The following is a 23,593-nucleotide window of genomic DNA, read 5'->3' on the forward strand; positions in this document are numbered from 1 at the left end:
TCGAATAATAATAAGGCAGAACAGTTGAAACTGGAGCAGCAGCACAGTCAGGTGGAAGTTGAAACTGGAGCAGCAGCATAGCCAGGTGGACTGGGGACAGCAAGGAGTCATCATGTCAGGTAGTCCTGGGGCATGGTCCTAGGGCTCAGGTCAGTTGAAACTGGAACAGCAGCATGGCCAGGTGGACTGGGGACAGCAAGGAGTCATCATGTCAGGTAGTCCTGGGGCATGATCCTAGGGCTCAGGTCCTCCGAGAGAGAGAAAGAAAGAGATAAGTGACTATATGTAATACCCACTGAAAAACAAAGCAGCTCCCTACTCTCCTACATGAGTGCGCTGGTATTACGGTTGCTGTCCTTTCAGAATCACGAACCTGTCCCACACGGAAGGCCAAAAGGTTCACCATTGCGCAAACATGTCTATAATAGATATAAAGACTTAGGATATTGTTTCAAGAAAGCAGTGTATATATTTGGCCTGGCGAAGCGGTTTTGTGCGCTGACTGGATGGAAACTGATAATTTAGTACTTTTTTTACCTGGCTGGTCTCGGGAAGACGGTATGAATCCTCATTGTCCGAGGCTAAATCAAGACGGAGTACAAATGTATCCAAGACCGAGAGACACTGTGGTCTCGAGTACTACAACACTGTTAGTGCACAAGATGTAGGCTTATTCAATTAATATCTCTTGAACAAAAAAAAAACGTGAAATTCTGGTGTCCTATTTTGACTGCAAAATATAGCAACTATAGTCTAATTGTCAACCAGAAATTCATGACAATCACTGGATTAGGTAATCATGCATATTCCTGCTTGGACGTGTTAAATGAGACAACGTATTTATTGGATAACTCCATAGTTTATTATACTTCTTAGTAAAGCACTATGAATTACTTTAAGATTATTTGTGATTTGGGTCCAACCAAATCATGGGGCTGGTACCAACTGTAAAAGTTAGTGGCACCAGTGACCCCCAGGGAAAATGTTAGTCTGGAGCCCTGGAATAGCAATGAGCACTTATGGTAGGTATTGATTCAGCATAATGCATTTGATGGGCACTCATTTGCAATATAACTTCTAAATCCTTAGTTTGGGTTTTATAAAGTATAAAGCAGAAACAAACAGAGAACAAGAAGTTCACAGTATTGGCAGTGAAGATGATATAGCTATTGCTGCTTCTACACAGGCAGCCAATTCAAATTGGTCAAAAGGCCAATTGGTGGGAAAAAAGCTATTAGAGTAGCTCTGAAAATGAGATGTGAAAAGATCTGATGTGATTGGTCAAAAATCCAATTAGTGGGGGGAAAAGATCAGAATTGGGCTGCCTGTGTAAACGCAGCACAACAGGGAGGCAAACAAAATAGCTAGAACAGAGACTCGGTCATAGTGGTGAGTTGTATCGCCAGTGGTTTTTCCTCATATTGTATTTGTTTTAAACATGAGATTGTTAAAAAAAAGGACCATGTCTCACCAGTCACTGCTTGGTACAGAAACTATTGAGATGCTGTACTGTACTTGCAATGTTGTCAGCACTACTGCCTGTGTCCAGAGGCGGAGCCAGAGGGCTGTCCGAGGTGGCACTGGACACCCCTGGCATCTGATTGGCCACCCAAAAATGTAATTCGCTATTGGCAGTTTGATGCTGATTGACATCTCATTTCACCTCTTGTTGAAAGAAGCATTTATTTTGACATTTGGCGGCACATAATTCAAATCGAGGATGAGTAAAATAGAAAATTAACGTTGGTTGCGATATACAGAAGAATAAGATCATATTTCCACAGCTCCACGAGCTCTTTTCGAAAGCATCATATTTAAAGTAAGTTTTAAGGTTTAGCATCGGGTTTAGGTTTCCTGAACAACTTTTATAAAAGTTAATTTACACAGCGACTCAACGTTATACCTTTGGCTCCGTTAACAGACAGCTAATCCGATTAGAGAGATCGGTTCCCAGTGTAGCCTAACATTATGTTTACACCTGTGCTAGTAATACACGCATATACAGTGCAGTGTCGTAAATTACAGTATGCGAATGTTTAGCTAATGTGGGGTAACTAGTAGGCTACAGTTGTCAGTGTTCAGCAAGTTAACATTCAGCAAATGTTTAAATCCATTAACTGTTAGATTTTCGTACTTGAACTCAAAACGAACAATTATTATTATCAATCTGTTAACGTTACTCAAAAGATTACCACAATTTGCATATAGCTGTTTGCTATCGTAAAGGTGTAAAACTGCAGAGTAGGGCTAGCCATGTAGTTGAGTTTAAGATACAGTTATGATAATGGGGATTTGTAATTAAGATTGAGGTTGGACTAAAATGTGGGTAATAGGATGCTTAAATGTAACCATAGACGGTCTTATTTTTGCATAGGACCAATTAAACATGAAAAGAAAGGGAGAGATATCAGACTTATTTTTACAGAAGCACAAACAGGCAGATCAGGTGCAAACAGACCCCAGGCCTTACATCACCGCTGGACCCCAGAGCAGCCCCCTCCCTACCTGAGGCTAGCCAGAGTCTGTGTGGTCAGACTTCACAAGGAACCAGTCTACCAGCAGGTCAGAGCAGCTCCCTACCTGAGGCTAGCCAGAGTCTGTGTGGTCAGACTTCACAAGGATCCAGTCTACCACCAGGTCAGAGCAGCTCCCTATCTGAGGCTAGCCAGAGTCCATGTAGTCAGACTTCACAAGGATCCAGTCTACCACCACCAGGTCAGAGCAGCCCCCTCCCTACCTGAGGCTAGCCAGAGTCTGTGTGGTCAGACTTCACAAGGATCCAGTCTACCAGCAGGTCAGAGCAGCTCCCTACCTGAGGCTAGCCAGAGTCTGTGTGGTCAGACTTCACAAGGATCCAGTCTACCAGCAGGTCAGAGCAGCTCCCTACCTGAGGCTAGCCAGAGTCTGTGTGGTCAGACTTCACAAGGATCCAGTCTACCACCAGGTCAGAGCAGCTCCCTACCTGAGGCTAGCCAGAGTCCGTGTGGTCAGACTTCACAAGGATCCAGTCTACCACCACCAGGTCAGAGCAACCCCCTCCCTACCTGAGGCTAGCGAGAGTCCGTGTGGTCAGACTTCACAAGGATCCAGTCGACCACCACCAGGTCAGAGCAGCTCCCTACCTGAGGCTAGCCAGAGTCTGTGTGGTCAGACTTCACAAGGATCCAGTCTACCACCAGCAGGTCAGAGCAGCTCCCTACCTGAGGCTAGCCAGAGTCTGTGTGGTCAAACTTCACAAGGATCCAGTCTACCACCAGGTCAGAGCAGCTCCCTACCTGAGGCTAGCCAGAGTCCGTGTGGTCAGACTTCACAAGGATCCAGTCTACCACCAGCAGGTCAGAGCAGCTCCCTACCTGAGGCTAGCCAGAGTCCATGTGGTCAGACTTCACAAGGATCCAGTCTACCACCACCAGGTCAGAGCAGCCCCCTCCCTACCTGAGGCTAGCGAGAGTCCGTGTGGTCAGACTTCACAAGGATCCAGTCTACCACCACCAGGTCAGAGCAGCTCCCTACCTGAGGCTAGCCAGAGTCCGTGTGGTCAGACTTCACAAGGATCCAGTCTACCACCAGCAGGTCAGAGCAGCTCCCTACCTGAGGCTAGCCAGAGTCTGTGTGGTCAGACTTCACAAGGATCCAGTCTACCACCAGCAGGTCAGAGCAGCTCCCTACCTGAGGCTTGCCAGAGCCTGTGTGGTCAGACTTCACAAGGATCCAGTCAACCACCAGCAGGTCAGAGCATCTACCAGGCAGTCAGTCACAGGCCCAGTTCAAAATTTCAGTTTAGCTTCAGCTTGTGTGTAATAGGTGATTTTTGTCAGATTTAAGCCTCACTTTAAAATGTTGGTTGTTGATTCATGTGTGTTCTTGTTTTGGTGGCTGTGGCATTTTTTATTGTGATTATACACTAATGGTTCTTGTTATTTTAATGTAATAGATGTATCAAGGGATGACACAGAGACCTCTGGCTCTGAGCAAGACAGTGAGCCAGAGCTGCCAGGAGATGTCATCGAGCCCCTCCCAACTGCATCAAGCACCAGATATGCTGTTCCAAAAGGACCCAATGGTAGGCCAGTCCTATACCTTAAACTACACATTTTAGTTTGCAGCTGTTAGTATCTAATCTTGTGGATCCCTTAATTATACATTTCCATAGAGATATGACACATTATTTAATGTGTTTTTCAGACATTTCAAGATCCAGAGAAGAGGGTTCTGTACAGCCGTGTTTGAAATCATTTCCCAGAACTCGGCATGGTACTAGGAAAAGGGCTTTCAACAGCTCCTGGTTTAAAGGACAATTCATGGCTTGAATATTCTGTAAGTCAAGATTCAACTTATTGTTTCGCCTGTATACATTTTTCTCTGCCCAATGCACCTGAATCTGCTTTCACATCACATTCAGGTTTTTGTAACAGGACAAAGGCGCTGTTTAAAGATTCTGGGTTTAAGCTCCATTCACAGGCAGAGCATCATATCAATGCTATGTATGCTTGGAATCAGCATAAAATGGCTGACTCTCACAACAAGGGCCATTTTTTTTGACAATCTTAGAAGAAATCGCAAAGCATGACCCTCTCATAGAGAAAAAGATGAATGCATGTGGCAATGCTAAATACACAAGCCACCAAATCCAGAACAAAGTTCCTGAGGGCTTAGCTGAGATGGTACAAAGTGAAATAACAAGAGAAGTAAAAGAGAAGTTTTTAGTGTAATTGCAGATTTTAACGAAACAATAACAAATGTCTTTATTTGTGAGGTACTATTACTTACGGAGCCGTCCACAAAAGCTTTTAACACTTTCAGTCAGCTGAAAGCTTAGATGCAGCAGGTCTCACAAAAATGATAATTGATTGCCTTGAAAACATGGTCTGGACTACAGAAATAATCTTATGAGCGGAAAGCATTCTGTTGTGTGTGTGTGCACGGATTAAAAACAGTGTCAGATTTGCATTTTATGTGCACTCTAATGCACATTGTTTGAATTTGGTTCTTGTTGATGCTGTAAAATCAGTACCTGAGGCATTTAACATTTTTGCTCTCCTGCAGAAGCTTTATAACTTTGTATCTGGCTCGTACGTTCATCTCAAGTGGCTTGCAGTTCAGAAAGAGCTGTATCCACAGCAGCAGTCCAGAGCACTACAGAGACTTACGGATGGAAGGTGGGCATGCAGATACATGGCATGCCGTAATCTGAGGGACAGGCTTCCAGCAGTTCTAAGAGTGCTACAGGATATCACACTTTAAAATAGCTATGATAGAAGACCCCTTGCCTCCATTGATCTTTCTCAGATTTACATTTTATACGGCTTTTGGCTACCTTATGCAAAGTGCTAGTTGATGCTAAATGATTTCTGACAAGCTCTCTTGACCTTGCAAGGGCTGTGGATCTAGTAGGTGCCCTTACAGACACATTACAGGAAGGGCTGTGGATCTAGTAGGTGCCCTTACAGACACATTACAGGAAGGGCTGTGGATCTAGTAGGTGCCCTTACAGACACATTACAGGAAGGGCTGTGGATCTAGTAGGTGCCCTTACAGACACATTACTGGACTACAGAAGTGAGGGTTACTTTGGAGAACTATGGAAAGAGATTGCAGAGCGCTGCAAAATAAGTGTACAGTTTTGAAAAGAAATTGATGATGAGCACTGCAGGACAGAGAAATAGTGACCAAAGTGATGGTGAGAGCTTCCAAATAGCTCTCTTTTATCAGGTGCTTGACAGTCTCACAGCTGAGCTGCAGAGGTGTTTTTCAAAGAAGAATTGTGAGATAATGCAAGGGGTCCAGTCTCTCAACCCAAAGAGTACAACATCCTTGAATGAGGAGCTTCTGTTTGCCTTTGCTCAGACCTTTTGAGTCCGATTTAGAGGACCTCAGACATGAGGTTCATCAAACCAAGCGGACTCTTGATAGGAGAGAGAAAAGTGGAAGGAACAGACCATCTACTCTTCTAGTCTTTGACTTTGTTGTGTTTCTAGAACCTTATAAAGAGGTCTTCCATGAGCTATTTCGACTTTGTAAGATTTCTGTTACACCAGTCAGCAGTGCTTGCGAGAGAAGCTTCTCAGCTTTAAAACGGATTAAAACCCACCTTAGGACAACAATGGTTGATGACAGGTTAAGTCACCTCGGAATCCTCAGCGTTGCGTCAAGGAGGGCACACTCCCTCAACATGGATGAGTTTGTGAAACATTTTGCCAGTTCTCACCAGAACTGCCGAATTATGCTGTTCTAAATTTACCTAGGATAATTTGGCACTTAGGCGGTCCCTCTGGTCATGATTAACACCTGCACTGTGTACTAGCTAGTACACTGACATTCTAAAATGATACATCCAAAGGGTATCATGACACACAGATTTAATTTGGTCTTGATTAGGCCAATTCCCAAACTGTTCTTTGCTGTTAGTTAACATTATATATATATATATAAGCATAAATATGATACTGTAAGTTTGTAGTTATTTTTTATTGTTCAAGTCCATTTCTGCTTGATACCTGGTATGTCAAATCTTACCTCCTTGGTGCTTGAGCTTTATTTTCTGAAAATAATATTTTGGATATTATTAAACACTTATAGACCCAGATTATATATTCGTGAAAACAGTGACCTGTGTGTGTGTGTGAGAGAGAAAGAAAGAAAGAAATTGAGCTGCAGTTCCAAGGTAGAGACACTGACTATTCATAGTATGTTGAAGTATTCTAGTAAAGTAACCCTTTTGTGTGGTCACACTATCTGCCACATTGAAGAACTCCGGGTTAAGTGAATCATCACTTCTACATCTAATCAGCAATCATAGGATTCATTCATGCTGCTTAGATGCCAGGTTAGGGTTACATACATTTTCTTTCATGGTCTCTGGACCCCCTGAAGTAGCCTTTGCCACCCCATGTATAAAACTCTAGTTCTGCCTGTGTCTAAGTAGTGAAAACTATCATACGAAAAGTGAACAATGCGTCATTGCTGAGCAATGCTTCAAAACCTATTTTTATAACACCTGTAGGCTAATAAAATTCCTGCTATGGCTGTTTCATGCGGGCGCACGCTTCGCTTGTGGCTAGTCGCACTGTCGGCAGGTGGAGTCTCTTCTTGGAGCGCACTGATTAACCGCCCACTATCCTTGCCGAGGATAAAAATGGGACAAGATTCATTTTCAGCATCAAACCCTGCTGTTGTAACGTTCTAGAAATGACTAGCTCCAACAAATCCGCTGTGGACATTGCGCACGTCTACAGGGGGACGTTTGTGCACTCCACCGATCACACAGCCGTGGAAATTCTGGAGGATAGGCTTCTGGGAGTGGACACAGAGGGGAAGGTCTGTCAGAATTAAACTGTGAAAGTGTATTTCAATATCTATGAACAGCATACATTATGTTAATTAATTTAGAAATAATCCTAGCAAAATGTATGTAAAGACTTTAACTTATGATTAGGCTATTTTACATTGCCAAAGTGTCATATGCGTAGGCCTAAGTGGAACTCGCATGGTTTTATAGGCCTATGTTTTCCATCTCTTTTATATATTTTTTTAAATGGTTGTATTTTATTTATTTGCTGCCCCAATTTTGAAACATTTTACAAACCTGCATAGGCTAGGTAAATCTTTTCAAAACACTATAATAGTTAGCTAACTTTGGCACACAAAAAAATGCCCCAAGCCAGAATTGGATTCAGCATTTTTGTATGGATACCATTGACCTACTCACATTTTCTTCAAAAGAAGATAAACCTGTTTCCTGCTATCATTATAATTGTACAGTGTGTAACTCCAGTAGATGCTACAAAGGGCCTGTGACAGCTGTCACAAAAGTTGAGAAATGTGGTCTGGACTTTGTAATAATAGTTTCATGGAAATAGTTTCTTGCGATTTTACATTGCTTTGTCATGCATGTGATGTTTTTATCACATGTTATTTTATTACAAAGGTTTCCCAAACTGACTCATGCCACCCAGATCCTAATTATGAGATTTCATTTGGTAATTGGTTGCATGTTTGTGTAGTGTGTGTGTGTATACAGTGCATTAGGAAAGTATTCAGACCCCTTGACTTTTTCCACATTTTGTTACATTACAGCCTTATTCTAAAATTAATTAAATAGCTTTTTTTTCTGATCAATTTATACACAATACCCCATAATGACAAAGCAAAAACAGGTTTTTATACATTTTTGCAAATGTATAAAATAAAACATCTGAAATATCACGTTTACATAAATATTCAGACCCAGTACTTTGTTGAAGCAACTTTGGCAGCAATTACAGCCTTCAGTCATCTTGGGTATGACACTACAGGCTTGGCACAAGTTTCTCCCATTCTTCTCTGCAGAGCCTCTCAAGCTCTGTTAGGTTGGATGGGGAGCGTCGCTGCACAGCTATTTTAAGGTCTCTCCAGAGATGTTCGATCGGGTTCAAGTCCGGGCTCTGGCTGGGCCACTCAAGGACATTCAAAGACTTGTCCCAAAGCCACTCCTGTGCTGTCTTGGCTGTGTGCTTAGGGTTGTTGTCCTCTTGGAAAGTGACCCTTCACGCCGGTCTGAGTCTTGAGTGCTCTGGAACAGGTTTTCATCAAGGATCTCGCTGTACTTTGCTCCGTTCATCTTTCCCTTGATCCTGACTAGTCTCCCAGTCCCTGCTGCTGAAAAACATCCCCACAGCATATGGCTGCCACCACCATGCTTTACCGTAGGGATGGTGTCAAGTTTTCTCCAGATGTGATGCTTGGCATTCTTGCCAAAAAGTTCAATCTTGGTTTCATCAGACTAGAGAATCTTGTTTCTCATGGTCAGAGTCCTTTAGGTGCCTTTTGGCAAACTCAAAGCGGGCTGTCATGTGCCTTTTTACTGAGGAGTGGCTTTTGTCTGGCCACCCTACCATAAAGGCCTGATTTGGTGGAAGGCTGCAGAGATGGTTGTCCTTCTGGAAGGTTCTCTCATCTTCACAGAGGAGCTCTGTCAGTGTGACCATCGGGTTCTTAGTCACCTCCCTGACCAAGGCCCTTCTTTTCCGACTGCTCAGTTTGGTGGTAGGTAGTGGTGGTCTTGGTGGTTCCAAACTTCTTCCATTAACAATGATTGAGGCCACTGTTCTTGGGGACCTTCAATGCTGCAAACCTTTCTTGGTACCCTTTTCCAGATCTTTGCCTCGATACAATCCTGTCTTGGAGCTCTACGGAAAATTCCTTCAACCTCATGGTTTCTTTTTTTCAATTTCGAGTCGCAGTTCCCTTCCCTGGAAGTGGATGGCGGCAAATGTTTTACGTTTAAACTCAGACAAAACAGAGATGCTAGTTCTAGGTCCCAAGAAATACAGAGATCTTCTGTTGGATCTGATAATTAGTCTTGATGGTTGTACAGTCGTCGCAAATAAAACTGCGAAGGACCTAGACCTTACTCTGGACCCTGATCTCTCTTTTGATGGGCATATCAAGACTGTTTCAAGGACAGCTTTTTTCCATCTACATGACACGTGCCAAAATAAAGCACTAAATAACTTCAGTTTGTGCTAAATACGGCTGCTAGAATCTTGACTAGAACCAAACATTCTTTTTTTAAATTGATCATATTACTCCAGTGCTAGCCTCTCTACACTGGCTTCCTGTTTAGGCGAGGGCTGATTTCAAGGTTTTACTGCTAACCTACAAAGCATTACATAGGCTTGCTCCTACCTATCGTTCCGATTTGGTCCTGCCGTACGTACCTACACATACGCTACGGTCACAAGACTCCATTTGTATGGAATGGTCAGCCTATCCATGTGAGGGACACAGACTCGGTCTCGACCTTTTAAGTCTTTACTGAAGACTCATCTCTTCAGTAGGTCCTATGATTGAGTGTAGTCTGGCCCAGGAGTGTGAAGGTGAACGGAAAGGCACTGGAGCGACAAACCGCCCTTCCTGTCTCTGCCTGGTGGTTCCCCTCTCTCCACTGGGATTCTCTGTCTCAAACCTTATTATGGGGGATGAGTCACTGGCTTACTGGTGCTCTTCCATGCCGTCTCTAGGAGGGGTGCGTCACTTGAGTGGGTTGAGTCACTGACGTGATCTTCCTGTCGGGGTTCGTGCCGTGGGGGAGATCTTCGTGGGCTATACACGGCCCTGTCTCAGAGCAGTAAGTTGGTGGTTTGAAGATAACCCTCTAGTGGTGTGGAGACTGTGCTTTGGCAAAAAGGGTGGGGTTATATCCTGCCTGGTTGGCCATGTCTGGTGGTATCGTTGGACGGGGCCACAGTGTGTCCAAACCCCTCCTGTCTCAGCCTCCAGTAATTATGCTGCAATAGTTTATGGCTAGGGTCAGTATGTTATATCTGGAGTATTTCTCCTGCCTTGTCCTGTGTGAATTTTAAGTTTTTTCTCGGAGGACCTGAGCCCTAGGACCATGCCTCAGGACTACCTGGCCTGATGACTAGTTGCTGTCCCCAGTACACCTGGTCATGCTGCTGCTCCCATTTCAACTGTTCTGCCTACGGCTATGGAAACCTGACCTGTTCCCCAGACATGCTACCTTATCCCGGACCTGCTGTTTTCGACTCTCTTTCTCTACCGCACGTGCTGTCTCTGAATGATAGACCTGCAGACCTGTTGCACCCTCTCAAACACTGTGATTATTATATTTTGACCCTGCTGGTCATCTATGAACGTTTGAACATCTTGGCCATGTACTGTTAGAATCTCAACCCGGCACAGCCAGAAGAGGACTGGCCACCCCTCAGAGCCTGGTTCCTCTCTAGGTTTCTTCCTAGGTTCTGTCCTTTCTATGGAGGTTTTCCACACCACCGTGGTTTTGCATTGCTTGCTGTTTGGGGTTTCAGGCTGGGTTTCTGTATAGCACTTTGTGACATCGGCTGATGTGAAAAGGGCTTTATAAATACATTTGATCATAGCAAAGAGTCTGAATACTTCTGTACAATAAGTTGTTTCATTTTTATTTATTTTTCACAAACCTGTTTTCGCTTTGTCATTGTGTGTAGATTGATGAGGAAATGTTTTTATTTAATCCATTTTAGAATAAGGCTGTAATGTAACAATGTGGATAGGTCTGAATACTTCCCGAATGTACTGTTTGTTGAGGGTGTCTGTGTCATCTGACTATGCCTTAATGTGTTACAGTAGATCAATTATCAATGCATGGATAAATTATATTTAAATGAATGAACACCTTGTTGAGTTAGGCTCTGATTGTCTCTCTCTTGCGCTAATCAGCACCTTGTTTTTGGTTGCTTCTCATGTTGACAGATTGCCTTCATTGGGAGTGGGCAGGAAGTCGACAGTCTGTCACAGAAGTGGGGGTTTGAGGCCTTGGCTGTTACACAGCTTGGACAGTAGTGAGTGAAGAGTCCATCCTATGAGAGTAACACTGATTTCTAATCTATTTGTGACTGAACACAACCAAGTTATTATCCTAAAGTCCATTTTGTTGTCTGTAGTGAGTTCTTCATGCCAGGGATGGTGGACACCCACATCCACGCGTCTCAGTACAGCTATGCAGGCACAGCCCTGGACCTGCCCCTGCTACAGTGGCTCAACACGTACACCTTCCCAGTGGAGGCCTGCTACAAAGACTTGGAGTTCGCCCGCAACGTTTACACCCATGTCGTGGTGAGCGGTCTGGGCCAAACTAATAAACCTCAGCCTATAGAAGTCATCAGGGTCGTGTTCATCAGGCACCAAATGGAAGAAAACGGACTGAAACAGACCTGGACTTGTCTAATCAGAAACACACAATGTTTTAAAATATATGCCGTTGCGCACCTGAATCAATCAGTCCCACTTGCATAGAGGATTATAGACCATTCTTATCCTTATTTTCTATTCTAAATCGTCTGTTATACTTATTTAAAGCCTTGTGTTGCAGAGGTTAATATTGCAATGATAATGGACACTCGGGAGCAGCAACTTTGGTTGCCGTCTTTAATTTCCCTTGTGTCTATTTTCTCTCGTTTTCGAAATTCACTGCTGGGCAGGGATAGGGATGCCAAAGGAGGGCCAATAGCAGGCTGCTATGGCCATTTTAATAAAGGTTAAAGAGAGAGTTTACGTATGTGAAGCTTTAGCTTATTTTAAATGACCTGCAGTGTAGCAAAAACAATACAAATGTGAAGTATGTAGGTTGCTTCCTTGGCTACTGTAAGGAAAGCTCACAGAGTGACAGTAGCATAGAAAATCTGATGAAATCTGAATACATTGTAACACATAGCAGGCTAGGGCAGGTGATATTTGCACTGATGGAGTGGTGTTTATGAACAATAGGGCCTGAATACTAAAACAATCTCTTGTCTATTTCAGAAAAGAACCCTGAGAAACGGTACCACTACGGCTTGTTACTTTGCCACCATACACACCGACGCTTCTCTCCTGCTGGGCCAAATCGCAAGTGAGGAAACAGACACAAACCTGCACACACTCTACCGCTCACTTGCACAATGGCTTAACATTGAAACATTGTACTTTGACCTGTTCCCAGTGTTCTTCTCGCCTGTTTAACTCTTGTTTATTACATAAGTATTAATGACAGAGGAAGGGAAGAACATGCTCTGTGATAAAAGAGCACGGGACATTATTTGACTGGCTATAAACATTAACCTCAGTCACAATGTACAACTGCCTGGAATACACACACACACACGCCTCCACTGCGTAAGTTGTTATGCAACAACTTATCAATCAGTCTCTTTTTTTTTTTTTTTAAAGGGGGATTGGGACTCCACTCTTTTAAATGTGTTATATTTATTTAGACAGGAAAGTAGGGAGACGGACACCAGGGGATAGACGGTATTAAAAGTGGTGGTGTGGGGATTATAACCTCGCTGCCGGGGGGACACGATACAAGTGGTCTGGAGACAGCTGTGTTGACTGCTAGGCCAGCCTCCGGCACCCAGTCTCTCGCTATGCAGTTGGGTTATGTTGACCATGTTACATTTGTTATTTCACAGTGCAAACGTCATTGTGGGGGGAGTCTAGTGTGTAAATGTTTTGTTAACGCTTTGAGTCCCAGGCTATAATCGGAAATATTTTTGTGCTTCTATACCAATGACGGTATAGGAATGGACAAAGCCATAGATCACGTGACACCATTCATTTCTATGTGAAGACTCAATAGCACATTGAAGCCAAATGAAGTCGGTTAAGATAGCATCTCATGGATACATAACATGCGCAGTTTGAGTTAATTCAGGAAGTGGTGTTGCAGGCTAGCTCAGTGCTGCCTCCTCTCAATGAGTAACTCAAATTGAAGGCTGGCCGGGGTACTGCAGGCTGCCATTAGCAACTAAATTGTCCTTATAACTTCTGTGATTTTTACAACATTATCGTTTGAAGGACTTGCATATGGTGTATTAGAAGCAATTATTGGTACCATGATTGTCTTCGAATTTGTATTTTATTTACATGAAGATTGACCACAAAGATGGCCATTTTCCCATTCACTATAATGGGGATCCTGTTTTCTGCAAGCAACGCCTGCAGAATCGCAGTTGGCCTTGAACAAGCTACATTCTGTGGCTTCAATAAGATGGGTCTGTTGTTCTGTTCCGAATTCTCTTAAACATGTTTAGTTTTTTTTGCGTTGGATTCCTCTGTCTTCTGCATCTGCCGATGCCAACGATTAGCCTGTGTGTTGATGGGGGCTGAACTAGAACGGTGTTTGTGAGACCAAGGCTGATCGGGCGGATCCCGAAAACTGTTCTTCTCACAAAAAAAGTAGCTCGGTTTGAGCTACAAAAACTATTATGACCCCACAGCTGAGACTGTTTTGCTCTGACACTCACGCCGCACAAGAGTCGTTAGAAGTAAAGGGTTCTTCTACATAGAAAATCATACACAATTATTGCATTGGGATCGTCCCTGATGTTTTCCTAAGCTTTGCTATATCTCTCAGATCCACTTCAGAATTATCCTGTGGATGTTCAAGTTTATTTCGCCAAGTTCAATTTCTGCCCCGGACTTTGTGTCTATAATACTGTAATAAGATCGCATAGTCGCTGTCACAAAGTCCAAACTCCACACAGTTGTCACTGACTAGTTAATTTCCCACTAAGGAAATCATTTCTGCAATAAAAACATGAGGTTATTGCTTGCCAGACCTTTCTATTTATTGACATTTGTCAATAAAACGTATGAATGTAACTGTTTTATGTTTTGTGTTCTACTTGTTGTCCTGAAAATAAAATGATAAAACACTTCAGTGTGAGGTTAAATGAGGGCAGGGATAGCAGGTAATGAAAGTATAGAGTTTCAGGTACAGGGATTGGCTGTGCATGAACATCTTAATTTGCTCCATTCCATCCTTATGGTTACCCACTGTAATAAATGATTTTCACGAACACCAGCTCAGAACAAGACATGAACATAAGGTTTTGTATGTAGAGGAATCTGTCACTTTCACATCTACTTACTGCATGCATGGAATGTTTGTCCTTTGGTGGTCCTTTGGTGGTTGCATTACCTAAACAGTCCAGAGTTTGTAGGACACCAGAATTGTTTCACCACAACCAACAGCGCTCCCACCTTTTGGTTTATGAGATTTAATGTTGGCTTTAGTTTATTATTTAGGTTATTCCAGGATGCTGATGAGCAACATTACAAATGTCCCTTTTGACTCCAGTCTGATACGGTCTCGACAGAGTGCTACTCTAATCACACCAAATGCAGCTGCCCTGATGGGTGATTTCACCAGTTTGGTGACCTTTTCCAATGTTTCTTGTAATTCCAGATGATTTTGGACAGCGTGCCCTTGTGGGCAAGGTGTGTATGGATACAAACAACTTTGTCCCACATTACAGAGAGACGCCAGACGAGTCCCATGACGAAACCAACAGGTAGGTAATAGACAGAAGAGGGGTCAAGGCTGTATACATAATAAAGATTTTAATGATTAGAGCAGGTGCTTTGCACAGGAGGGGTTTATGGGCTCTCACAATGGCTTTTCATGCCTCTAGAGCGTAAGGTCACATGGAAAAGAATTTCCTTGGAGGAAGATAGAGTAATGACTAAGAAAAGCATCATCATATTGAGTCATAACTGGCTTGTGCAGCAAGAACCAATGGGAACAGACATGTCATTCTAGACTTTACATGACTTAATGGGACCTTCCAGCACAGGGGTTCCCATATCTTTTTGTCCCGCCCCATTTTGATATCTGGACCCCAACCATGTGGAAAAAATTATGGCATTAACTAACAGTGACTGTTTCATTTTTATTTGGGGCTATGGCAGTCAATTGAAAGACATTCTAACAGTATTTCTGATTGTCTTCTCAGCTCCACATCGCATGCTTTTAATGTGGGGCTATGACAGTCAATTGCAAATGAGTCTGACATAATGTATCTTGTCTCATCACCACTAGTTGGATGGGTGTGCTTGATGCATGTCACGTCGGAGCTTCTCAAAGTCAGGGGTTTTAATGCAGATGAGCGCACTGAATCCAGCTTCACACAGACATGAGCTGGCGAAGGGTACCATGAGTTTATGGTGCTTTCAAGACCGGGAACTCTGAAAATACTAGGTCAGTAAGTCGTAGCTTTAGAAAGAGGCCCGAGTTCCCGAGTTGGAATTTCGAGTTGGGTGACGTATAAAAAACAATTGTTCGCAGTCGGTGATCGTTTTTTTTTTTTGAGTTCCCAGTTGTCTTAAATGCACTGAAGACAGAAGTCATAGATTTTAGAGTTCCCAGTTCTTTTGAATGCGGCATTAAGAAAAATATGTCCTCGTGAATAGAATCCCCCAACATGTATAGCGAACATGGGCATCTCGGCCCTCACAGCTAACGTCCACTTGGAGAGCATAAGTTGGGGCGTTTTTGAGTCATTTAGTCAGTTTCCTCTTGATTGCTAGAAATAGTTTACATTCTTAGTTTAAAAGTGTTATCTGACAAGGGTATTGATGTGAGTTTCTGTGTCTCTGCCTCCCCACACATAGTTTTCACCATAATATCAAAGTATCTGCATTAGTGTGTGGTTTCATAGCGGGCCTAGCCGTTCACCATGGGAATGATTTCAAATGCAATGGTCAAGTGCAGCCTTTTCCCATGATTTAATGGTGCTTTGTGGTTGAATTTTATCATTTAGATTTTAATCATATTTATTTTTAAGGTTAACCACATTACGATGATTTTGAGGCACAAAGGCATATATTTTTCTGTATTTTTTTTTCCCCCCTCAGGATTTTGGATATTCTCGCGCCACCCTACTTTCATATCCAATCCCAAGTTTGAGAACTTCTGCTCTAGCCTCACAATATATCTCACAACATTTGTCATATTTCAACATACATAACAAGTATGGCCCTCAGAAAAACTCATCAAATGCATCCTCAGCAAATCTGAAAGGAGAAATTAGTGAGGAAATCATTGTCTCTGAGCCAGTTGCTGCAGTCTGAAAAACATGATTCAGTCCTTCCTTACACTCACATCTTGCCCAACACACATCTGAGGAGTATTAATTAGGAACCAAACAGAAGGAAATGGAATGAATCGGAGAGGGACCTACCTGATAGAAATTTGTTTTCAAAATTATTTTGAAGGAAAAAATACAAATGTGATTATTGTCTTGTGTTGCTCTAGGTTCATTAGTGAGATGTTGAAGAAGAAGGTAAGACTCCTTAGCCCTGCTAGCACAGGGGGGGGGTTCTAAGGGTACATGTACAAGTCAGTGGCAATGTAGGGATTGTACCCCCCCCCCCCCCCCCCCCCAAAAAAAAACAAAAAAATTAAATTTGTGATCAGAATCTGTGAAAGGAGCTTTTTAGGATTTTGCTCACTGGGTGTCTTTCTGTCTTGTTTGGGGCAGTACCCCCTTGTAATGCCAGTGGTGACCCCGCGCTTCGCCCTGTCTTGCTCTGCTGCCCTGCTGGGTCACCTGGGAGAGATCGCCAAGAATAACCACCTGCACATCCAGGTGAGCTTTGCCAGCCTGTAGCCACAGTAACCAAGTCAAGGGGATCCTATGGGAATGTCCATTCTCTCTCTCTCTCTCTCTTGAATTCATACACATTGATAATCACCTGAAGATTTTAAAAAAATACATTGATCGTCTCTGTGATCCCCAGAGTCACATCAGTGAGACGAAGGAGGAGGTGAAGCTGGTGAAGGAACTGTTCCCAGACTATGACTCCTACACAGACGTCTACCACAAACACAACCTTCTCACTGACAAGGTTAGCCCAACACACACACACAGTACAAGGACATTCTATGGATAATGAAAATCATATTGCTGATTTATAATGATAGTGGTGGTAATGGTAGTAAGTATGTTAATGATTATTATAATGATAGTGGTGGTAATGGTAGTAAGTATGTTGATGATGATTATAATGATAGCGGTGGTAGTGGTAGTAAGTATGCTGATGATGATGATTATAATGATAGTGGTGGTAATGGTAGTAAGTATACTGATGATGTTGATGATGATTAGAATGATAACGATGGTAGTAAGTATACTGATGTTGATGATGATTATAATGATAGCGGTGGTAATGGTTGTAAGTATGCTGATGATTATAATGATAGCGGTGGTAATGGTAGTAAGTATACTGATGATGATTATAATGATAGTGGTGGTAATGGTAGTAAGTATGCTGATGATTATCATGATAGCGGTGGTAATGGTAGTAAGTATGATGGTGATTATAATGATAGTGTTGGTAATGGTTGTAAGTATGCTGATGATGATTAAAATGATAGCGGTGGTAATGGTTGTAAGTATGCTGATTATCATGATAGTGGTGGTAATGGTAGTAAGGATGATGATGATTATAATGATAGCGGTGGTAATGGTAGTAAGTATGTTAATGATTATTATAATGATAGTGGTGGTAATGGTAGTAAGTATGTTGATGATGATTATAATGATAGCGGTGGTAGTGGTAGTAAGTATGCTGATGATGATGATTATAATGATAGTGGTGGTAATGGTAGTAAGTATACTGATGATGTTGATGATGATTAGAATGATAACGATGGTAGTAAGTATACTGATGTTGATGATTATAATGATAGCGGTGGTAATGGTTGTAAGTATGCTGATGATTATAATGATAGCGGTGGTAATGGTAGTAAGTATACTGATGATGATTATAATGATAGTGGTGGTAATGGTAGTAAGTATGATGATTATAATGATAGCGGTGGTAATGGTAGTAAGTATGATTATAATGATAGCGGTGGTAATGGTAGTAAGTATACTGATGATGTTGATGATTAGAATGATAACGATGGTAGTAAGTATACTGATGTTGATGATGATTAGAATGATAGCGGTGGTAATGGTTGTAAGTATGATGATGGTGATGGTTCACAGACTGTGATGGCTCACGGTTGTCACCTAACCGATGAAGAGCTGAAGCTGTTCAGAGAGAAAGGGGCGTCCGTCGCTCACTGTCCCAATTCCAACATCTCGTAAGTGTTTCTCATTACCCTACAGTTCACGTTCCCTGACTACGCCTGTGTTTTCCCAAGGGTCATTGACGGAAGATGTGAAAGAATAATTTTGCACGCCCAATTTTTCAGTTTTTGATTTGTTAAAAAAGTTTGAAATATCCAATAAATGTCGTTCCACTTCATGATTGTGTCCCACTTGTTGTTGATTCTTCACAAAAAAATACAGTTTTATATCTTTATGTTTGAAGCCTGAAATGTGGCAAAAGGTCGCAAAGTTCAAGGGGGGCGAATACTTTCGCAAGGCACTGTAGAACCTGCCCATGTTCTCTCTCTCTCTCCTCTCTCTATTTCTCTCCTCTCTCTCAGGTTGTGCAGTGGTATGCTAGATGCCCGCAGGGTTCTGAACCACAAAGTAAAGCTGGGGCTGGGCACAGGTGAGTCCATGACAACACACTACAAAGCAGTTCATCTTCCTTTTACCAGAGCGCACTGTGTTCTGTATCGTTTTTAGCCCATGTGTGCTGTATGAAAAAAAACAAATGTACTATCCCTGAGTTGTCCATATTTTAAATGTATAACTAAATCAAGGCAATCATGATTGAGTTATATAATAATCTATATATTTTTGATCAAATTAAAGTCTAATGAAGTTATTTCAAATTGCACTGATAATATTATTTCTTAGAATAGTTATTTTACATTCATTACGATTTGGGATGATCCTGTTTTTTCATTGAGGCCGGCAATAGAGGCAACTTTCTTCTAGGTTCCCTGTCCGGTATCAAACTGGCTTGACACCATAACAACATGAGATAAGCTGATCTGCTGGTTTATTTTATCACACATGTGCATGTTATGTCCCGTTAGTATAGTTTTTAGAAAACCAGTGCTTTTTTTGTTGCAATTGGCTTTGTGTTTAACGCATTAATACATTTGTATGTGTGTGTGTCTGTGTCTGTGTTTCCGGCCTTGCAGATGTGGCAGGAGGCTACTCTCCCTCTATGCTGGATGCTGTGCGGAGAACGTTGGACACCTCTAAAGCCTTGACCATCCAGGACCCCCAGTACCAAACGCTCACCTTCGAGGAGGTCTTCAGACTGGCCACACTGGGAGGCAGCCAAGGTGGGAGACCTGGCCGGAGGGGTGGGAGGGTCATCGTCACCACTATTATTAAATCAATACATCAATCAGTATGAATGATTTGATACATGATGATTTCTGAATTGATACATGATGATTTCTGAATTGATACAGATTCATACGCTCAGATGTTACTTTCCAAAACGCCTGTGCTGCAGCATCGATACATTGCTCACAGCACAAACGTTCTCATAGAGTGATGCCAAGCCAACAAGTTTATTTGCAATCACCTAAACGGCAAGGAAATACATAGGTGACATTTCTGAAATATAATCCACTGACTGTACAGGTATATCCACTTTGCAGCACATGTTTTTGACCTGCACTACAGTCAAAAAACCTTTTAATGAACCCAACTGTACATCTGTGTATTTGTTTATTGAGTCCTTGATTGATGAATAATTGATTGATATTCTGAGCTCTGCGTTGATTGTTTGGTTTGTAGCCCTGTCCCTGGATGAACATACAGGAAACTTTCAGGTCGGGAAAGACTTTGATGCTCTGCGGGTGAACACGGCCATAGCAGGAGGACCCATTGATCTCATCAACCACGGAGAGGGGCCTAAGGTAGGAACCAGTCTCCCAATACATAGAGCAGGGATCATCAACTAGATTCAGCTATGGGCCAATTCTTTCTTGAGCGGATGGTCAGGGGGCCGGAACATAATAACAAATCATTTGTAGATTGCAAATTGATCGCAAGAAGCCCGAACGGATATAATAAGTTCACACCTTGCTTTCATTTGTATACGATCACATACCTGTATATCTCTCTGTTATGCGTGGGAATACATTGGAACAGATTTCCAAAATTAAAATCACTTTGAGCTGATTTGCCTGTGTTCTTACTGTCTTATGTCCCAAAGAAATATATAAAAAAATATTATTTTTTTGCTTTAAAAAAAATTGGGGGGCCAAATAAAATGGGAAACCCTGTTACCTGTTGAGTCATTCTGTCTCCCAATACATAACATTCATCTTGGTTCCATTTGATTTCAGGTGCTCCTGGAGAAGTTCTTGAATTTGGGTAAGAGTTTAGTTTCTGTCTCTCTCACACAATAGGTTACATGTTTTCAGACTTTGGTGGATGGGCCCTTTACGTGCCATGAAATTATTGAGGCGAATTCACTGATAGCCAACACAGGGACTCAAACCTGGTTCCTTGCAGCTGTCAGCCAAGAGGTCCAAAAGTCTTGAGGTCATTACGAGGTGTTGTAAAATCTCTCAAGTATGTTCAGGTTCTTTTTTTTCCTCCTTCTTTGTTCCCCCTTCCTCCTTTCAGGGGATGATCGGAACATTGCGGAGGTGTACGTGGCAGGGAAGAGAGTGGTCCCATTCGTGGAAACAACATAGATTTGGGTTTGGTTGCTGGATTGTTGTCATCTTGTTACCATCTGTCTGAACCCTCTACCAGTTTACCTGACTGCTGTTGTAACAGGACAGGAGGTGATGAGTAAAATGTATTCAACGAGAGGGATTATTACTCTATATACAGTGTGTGTGTGTGTTTTCAATCATCTAGTGTAATTACATACAGTTAAATTCAATGGATGATATTGCTGCTCATCGTGAAGTTCAGAGTGAATCCTATGTTGTCATACTTATGTCGTAACCCAAAGAACATCATTGTCTGTTGTTTTTGTTATTTCAAAGTCGAGGGAAATGTGTGTTTATGAATGTAGGTTTATTCAATTCAAGTAATTTTTATTTCCTGAGAGGGAACTTCATCTATGGTGACGGCTTGATATTAACAAGATATATAACAACACAGCAACATAGAACACGAAAACATGTGCAGTATAATAGATTAGATGCAATCATAGGCCATATACAAACACAAATAAAAATGTCAAGGGTTGAAGAGTTTGATGGATGATGGCACAAAACTAGAAGCTGCTCTCTTAGACTTTGTATGCCAGAGATCTATGTATCTCTGCGCCAGGAGGGAAAGGGAGTTGTACTGGTCCAAGACTTCTCTCCGTGTGTAAGGTCCAAAGCTATTTGTTCCCCCTATTGTATCTGTAGCTTTGCATTTGTCCGGATTTTACAGCATCCTTGACTTCGTCTCGGGCCTAACAACACAAGTGCCAATATATCCTCCAAACACCGGTTTCTCTGGCATTATCACTTAACGGTCATTATTATGCAACTGCTGTTCCATGCTACAGTGCTGAGTTTAGCAGAAAAAGCTACAGAGTATCTGTGTGATTTTAAGTGAAAATGTGTCTCTTTTGTTTGTAACATTTTTCTAGAGTTTTCACACCTGGAGGCAAAGGTTTTAACACATTATTGATAGTGGTTCCAGGATAAAGTGTAGGGTTATATGAAAATATAGAGGCTGAACACTGCAAACAGCATAGCTTTAAAATGATTTTGTTAAAGCAAACATTCCTCCAAGCCAGATATTTTCCCCGTCTCACTCACACACAGATCTACTGCACTGTAGACCCATCTGTGTGTGACAGATGACAAGCTAGAAGTGACCATGCCCATTTGACAGCCTACCATAGCACAATGTGGGATGTCTGTCATAGACCGGTCCACTATAAAAACTACAGAGATTCGAGTTTCTGGTCCACAGCAAACACATCCCATTATTTATCATAATTGTTCATTTTCCAAAGCTAAAAAAAAAATGTGGAAATGTGAGCAGGATTTTGTATTCCTAGTTGAATTAGTTAGGGAGTGTAAACAGTTTACATTTGAATTTCAAAAGCTCCTTGGTCATGTGACCTACTTGACTCAAACAAGGTTCAGATTGTCCACTGACTACCCTTCTATATTGCACACCCTTTGGTTGGTTCATTTTCATCTCACGTGGACATTCTGAAGTTCGTTTGAGTCCAGTAGGTCACATGACCAAGGAGCTATTGAAGTTTTAAATTCAGAAAAATTCATGTAAAATCGAGTGAGATGAAAATTGACAAACTAAAGGGTGTGCAATGTGTAGGCCCACTGAGTGTACATTCTGAACCTTGTTTGAAGTCAGTAGGTCACATGATCAAGGAGCTATTGAAATGTTACAATTCACGATGAGCAGCATTGCACACCCTTTAGTATGTCCATTTTCATTTCACTTGATTTTACATTCATTTTTCAGAATTTAAAACTTCAATAGCTCCTTGGTCATGTGACCTACTGGACTCAAACGAACTTCAGAATGTCCACGGACTAGCCTTGTATATTGCACACTCTTGTTTGTGTACTGTAAAATCACGCAGTGTAACGTACATTTTTCATAGTTTTACATTTCAATAGCTCCTTGGTCATGTCAATTACACACCTAAGAATTGTGCAGTGAGTATACACCCATATCGCATAACCTCTAGTCATGTATCTTCTATATTGTAAATTAATATTAGTTTGACAATTAGGGGGTTCAGTCCAGTGTTGTGTTTACCCTTTAATATCTATCTGTAATAATTGGTAGTTCTAAGTACTTATTTTCCCTGTTTTTTATTTTGCCACAGTGTTTAACAGCGGTACACAATAGGAGAGAGACGGATAATATATATTTAACAGCGGTACACAATAGGAGAGAGACAGATAATATATATTTAACAGCGGTACACAATAGGAGAGAGACGGATAATATCTATTTAACAGCGGTACACAATAGGAGAGAGACAGATAATATATATTTAACAGCGGTACACAATAGGAGAGAGATGGATAATATCTATTTAACAGCGGTACACAATAGGAGAGAGACGGATAATATCTATTTAACAGCGGTACACAATAGGAGAGAGACAGATAATATATATTTAACAGCGGTACACAATAGGAGAGAGACAGATAATATCTATTTAACAGCGGTACACAATAGGAGAGAGACAGATAATATCTATTTAACAGCGGTACACAATAGGAGAGAGACAGATAATATATATTTAACAGCGGTACACAATAGGAGAGAGACAGATAATATCTATTTAACAGCGGTACACAATAGGAGAGAGACAGATAATATATATTTAACAGCGGTACACAATAGGAGAGAGACGGATAATATCTATTTAACAGCGGTACACAATAGGAGAGAGACAGATAATATATATTTAACAGCGGTACACAATA

At 41.8% G+C, this 23,593-nt stretch overlaps 1 protein-coding gene across 2 annotated transcripts; it reads left to right on the forward strand.

The window, feature by feature from the left end:
* The first annotated feature begins 1,701 nt into the window (after window positions 1-1,701).
* On the forward strand, window positions 1,702-21,371 carry LOC109895703 (guanine deaminase-like). 2 transcript variants are annotated; one of them, XM_020489620.2, is made up of 16 exons: window positions 1,702-1,819; window positions 3,935-4,063; window positions 4,186-4,317; window positions 11,233-11,321; window positions 11,424-11,595; window positions 12,283-12,370; window positions 14,708-14,813; window positions 16,556-16,583; window positions 16,782-16,889; window positions 17,041-17,148; window positions 18,294-18,391; window positions 18,740-18,807; window positions 19,349-19,495; window positions 19,959-20,080; window positions 20,513-20,540; window positions 20,796-21,371. In XM_020489620.2, exons 3-16 carry the CDS (start codon window positions 4,252-4,254, stop codon window positions 20,864-20,866), a joined length of 1,299 nt encoding a protein of 432 aa, XP_020345209.1. In that variant the 5' UTR covers window positions 1,702-1,819; window positions 3,935-4,063; window positions 4,186-4,251; the 3' UTR covers window positions 20,867-21,371. The 2 variants fall into 2 exon arrangements, with proteins under 2 accessions (XP_020345209.1, XP_020345208.1); XM_020489619.2 differs by lacking the exons at window positions 1,702-1,819; window positions 3,935-4,063; window positions 4,186-4,317 and adding an exon at window positions 7,124-7,317.
* Window positions 21,372-23,593: the final 2,222 nt, after the last annotated feature.

The sequence above is a fragment of the Oncorhynchus kisutch genome, linkage group LG8, assembly GCF_002021735.2.
Source record: "Oncorhynchus kisutch isolate 150728-3 linkage group LG8, Okis_V2, whole genome shotgun sequence".
Taxonomy (NCBI): domain Eukaryota; kingdom Metazoa; phylum Chordata; class Actinopteri; order Salmoniformes; family Salmonidae; genus Oncorhynchus; species Oncorhynchus kisutch.

Bases quoted from the DNA above. Each gene is read 5' to 3' on its own strand.
- LOC109895703 (XM_020489619.2), top strand. From the start codon at position 7,189: ATGACTAGCTCCAACAAATCCGCTGTGGACATTGCGCACGTCTACAGG. The intron at 17,149-18,293 runs GTTAGCCCAACA...GATGGTTCACAG, and splicing joins ACAACCTTCTCACTGACAAG to ACTGTGATGGCTCACGGTTG. The intron at 18,392-18,739 runs GTAAGTGTTTCT...CCTCTCTCTCAG, and splicing joins TGTCCCAATTCCAACATCTC to GTTGTGCAGTGGTATGCTAG.